Source organism: Numida meleagris, unplaced genomic scaffold, assembly GCF_002078875.1.
Source record: "Numida meleagris isolate 19003 breed g44 Domestic line unplaced genomic scaffold, NumMel1.0 unplaced_Scaffold244, whole genome shotgun sequence".
Taxonomy (NCBI): Eukaryota; Metazoa; Chordata; class Aves; order Galliformes; family Numididae; genus Numida; species Numida meleagris.
In genome coordinates, this window is record NW_018364243.1 from 341,346 (window position 1) to 344,421 (window position 3,076).

A 3,076-nucleotide genomic window follows, 5' to 3' on the forward strand; every position below is an offset into this window, starting at 1 on the left:
CCCCCTCCGGCACCGCCCGGGCCCCCTCGCAGCCTCCCGCAGCCCCGCCCACAAAGGGAGGGGCGTTCCCACTGGCAGCACCCATCCACGCCGCCATTGGCCGCGCCGCCCGTCACTCAGAGCCTACCGAGCAGCCGATTGGCCGCCGCGCGCCGTCAGTCAGCGGAGAGGCGGGAGGAGGGTGGGGAGGGGGGGAGCAGAGCGGCCGCCTGAGGAAAACTGAGGGAGAGTTGTGGGGGGAGGGGCCGGCGCTCCCCACCGCCCCTCGTTCCCTCCGGGGCTGCCCCAGCGCCACCGAGGAGGCCCCGCCGAGCCCGGAACCGCCGCGTACCTCAGGGAGGGCCGCTGCCGCCGCTGCCGGGGCCTCGCGCTGGCCGCGTCTCGAGCTCGGGCTCCCGCCTCCCCTCAGCAGGGCCCGGCCCCCCCCAGCCCCCGCCCTCTCCGCGCACCGAACTCTCGCGAGACCCGAGGGGAGGAGACGCCGCCGAGTGCACCAATGGATGAGCGGGATGGGCGGGGCTTCACCGCAGGGGGCGGTGCTTGGTGAGTGGGCGGGGCTCTTGGCCACGCCCCTGCCCGCCCGCAGAGTTGTCAGGCCCGCAGCGGGGACAGCGGCGTGGAGATGTGGTGACAGAACACTGGGAGAACTGGGCCACGCTGGGCGCTGCAGGAAGGGGTGAGGAGGCGCAGCAGGACGCAGGACACCCCTGGGGGAATTGGGGACATGGTCGTGACACCCCCGACCCAGTGACACGCTGAGCCCAGGTCCTGTCCCCAGGTTTCCCATGTGCCAGGTGCTGCTCAACGTGTCCCCTCTGGGGATGTCCCCAAGGAGGCAGAGGTGGAGCTGACTCAACCTGGGCCAATGCCCTGGGGGCTCCCAGCTGTCCCCAGCGGGGTCAGCGATGCCTCCACTCCCTTTGGGACATAGCTGAGAGCCCAGGGGACGAGAGAACTCAGCACCTGGTGTCTGCTCTGGGGACAATGTCACCCACCAGGGCCACCTGGTGGGGCTGTGCTGTGTCCCCAGGCCAGCCACATGACAAGGTCTGGGGCCACCAAGGAGGCACAAGGACAAGGACACAGGACCATTATCCAACCGTATTTATTCCCCCCATCAGCAGGGGCGAGGGTTAGAAGTGGGGCTCGCTGTGCCCCATGCCAGACATTCACAGCTGAGCCTGGGCCAAGCCAGTGCAGGTGCTGTCACCATCACTACGCCACTGCCACTAGCTCTGTCACATGGCAAAGAGGATGAGGAAGGCCACCATGAGGCAGAAGAGCCCCATGGCCTCAGAGAGGGCAAAGCCCAGGATGGCATAGGAGAAGAGCTGCTGCTTCAGTGAAGGGTTCCTGGGGGAAAGGGGACATGGTCAGTGGGACACAGCTGGGGTACCTCCCCCCATTCCTCTCTGTCCCCTTCTCACCTGGCGTAGCCGATGATGAGGCTGCCAAACACGGTGCCAATGCCGGCCCCGGAGCCGGCCACCCCCACAGTGGCTGCACCGGCACCAATGAATTTGGCGGCAGTGTCAATGTCTCTGCGGGCCACGCTCGTCACGATGGTCCTGCGGGTGCTTGGGTGCACCTGGGGGATGGGGCGGCAGAGACAAGTGGTGGAGTGGGGGGAGCAGCCTCACCACAGCCCCCTCATGCTTTAGTTTCCACCGACTTGCCCTTGCAGCCTCCTGAGGATCCCATACCGGACACAAGGCTCAGCTCCCTCCTCAAGTCCATGAGCACTGAACCCCCCCAGTTTAAATGTGTGGAATCCCCCTGGTCCTTACGTATCTCCCCCCCATGTTACCTGCTCCATCCGTGCATCAGGTACGCTCAGCAGGGAGGCAGAGAGAGGCTGGCACAGCACCCGCGGGCTCCTCCGCACCTGCAAAGCATGGCCACTGTCACATTCCTGGGAGGGACATGACACAGCCCCCCCAACCACCCCCAAACACAGTCTGTGGCCTTAGAGCTGCAAAAAGTGTCCCCAAACTTCTCTCCCACCCCAACCCAGAGTACTACTTCGTGTCACTCCTCTCCAGCTCCATACCGGAGGGACAAGACAGGATGTTGAGGTTGAAGCTTTATCACCCGTCAACACTTTGTCACCAGTTATCACCACTCACCAGCGCAGGAACGGTGACGAACTTTGTACAGGCGTACATGGTGAGGGAAGAGGGACACACGTGTGGGACACAGCTGGAAAAGACACATGGACACAGGAGAGTGAGGGGAAACGTGGCCCTGGGGACAGGCAGGGGGACGAGGGGACACCAGGAGGGCTGAGCCACAGGGGCAGGACACGTCTCTGTCATCAAGGGGACAGGGCTAGCGGGGTGCCACACGGGGGGTGGTCAGTGGGTGGGGGGCAGAGTGGAGGGGCAAGGAGTTGATGAGGACCTGGGTTAGGGGTGGACCCTGGGAGTCACAGGGATGGGGTGAGGGCATGGCACAGGGAGGGGACATGAGTGAGCGCAGAGGGATGGGATGGAGGCGGGGGTCCCAATGGGAGGCTCCCAAAGCTTACGGTGAGGGGAAGGATGGCAAAGTGCAGTGTGAGGGAAGGTGACCCCAAGATGCGCTTGAGGGTGAAGGGGGGCTCCCCCCAAAGCGCAGTATGAAGGGGTCACCCCAACACGTCGCGCCAGGGACCACCTCTCAGCGCAGCAAATGGGGGGGGCAGCCCAACACGCATCGCGGAGAGGTCAGCCCCCACCCGGGGGAGGTTAACACGGGGCTGGGAGGGGGAATCACCCCCGGCCTCACCATGAGGAGGTTCCCATAGAACTCAACGTGGGGGTGACCTCACCGCAAAGCAGCTCCCTGGGGGGCTCCCCCCTCCCTGTCCCCACCCCGGGACGGGATCCCCTCTCCCCCACCCCACCCACGAGGAGGCAGGATTCCCTCCCCAGCGCCTCGGCCGCACCCGCAGCCCCGAGCCCTCTCACCTGGCGCACCGGCAGCGGGCAAAGCGCGGGGGCTCCGAGTGCGCACGCGCTCCCGGAAGCACGGCCGGAAGAACCACAGAGCAGGAGAGAGGGAGGCGGGGCTTTCCGCACAGAGCGCCCCCTTCCGC

At 66.0% G+C, this 3,076-nt stretch overlaps 2 protein-coding genes across 2 annotated transcripts in view; both read right to left on the minus strand.

Annotated features, from left to right (window-relative positions):
• The window catches only part of ATF7 (activating transcription factor 7), a 53,957-nt gene extending 53,490 nt beyond the window's left edge, over nt 1-467 (minus strand). The window contains exon 1 of the mRNA XM_021382433.1: nt 332-467. The gene's annotated coding sequence lies outside the window, so the exon portion shown is untranslated. The remainder of the gene's footprint in view (nt 1-331) is intronic.
• Nucleotides 468-1,089: 622 nt separating this feature from the next.
• Nucleotides 1,090-3,064, minus strand: ATP5G2 (ATP synthase, H+ transporting, mitochondrial Fo complex subunit C2 (subunit 9)). The gene is made up of 5 exons (XM_021382424.1): nt 2,949-3,064; nt 2,127-2,199; nt 1,808-1,885; nt 1,428-1,588; nt 1,090-1,353 (listed from the first exon to the last, which is right to left on the minus strand). The coding sequence occupies exons 2-5, from the start codon at nt 2,163-2,165 to the stop codon at nt 1,239-1,241; spliced, it is 393 nt and encodes a 130-aa protein (XP_021238099.1). The 5' UTR covers nt 2,166-2,199; nt 2,949-3,064; the 3' UTR covers nt 1,090-1,238.
• Nucleotides 3,065-3,076: the final 12 nt, after the last annotated feature.

Bases quoted from the DNA above. Each gene is read 5' to 3' on its own strand.
- ATP5G2 (XM_021382424.1), bottom strand. From the start codon at position 2,165: ATGTACGCCTGTACAAAGTTCGTCACCGTTCCTGCGCTG. The intron at 1,886-2,126 runs GTGAGTGGTGAT...CATGCTTTGCAG, and splicing joins TCGTCACCGTTCCTGCGCTG to GTGCGGAGGAGCCCGCGGGT. The intron at 1,589-1,807 runs GTAACATGGGGG...CCCATCCCCCAG, and splicing joins CTGATGCACGGATGGAGCAG to GTGCACCCAAGCACCCGCAG.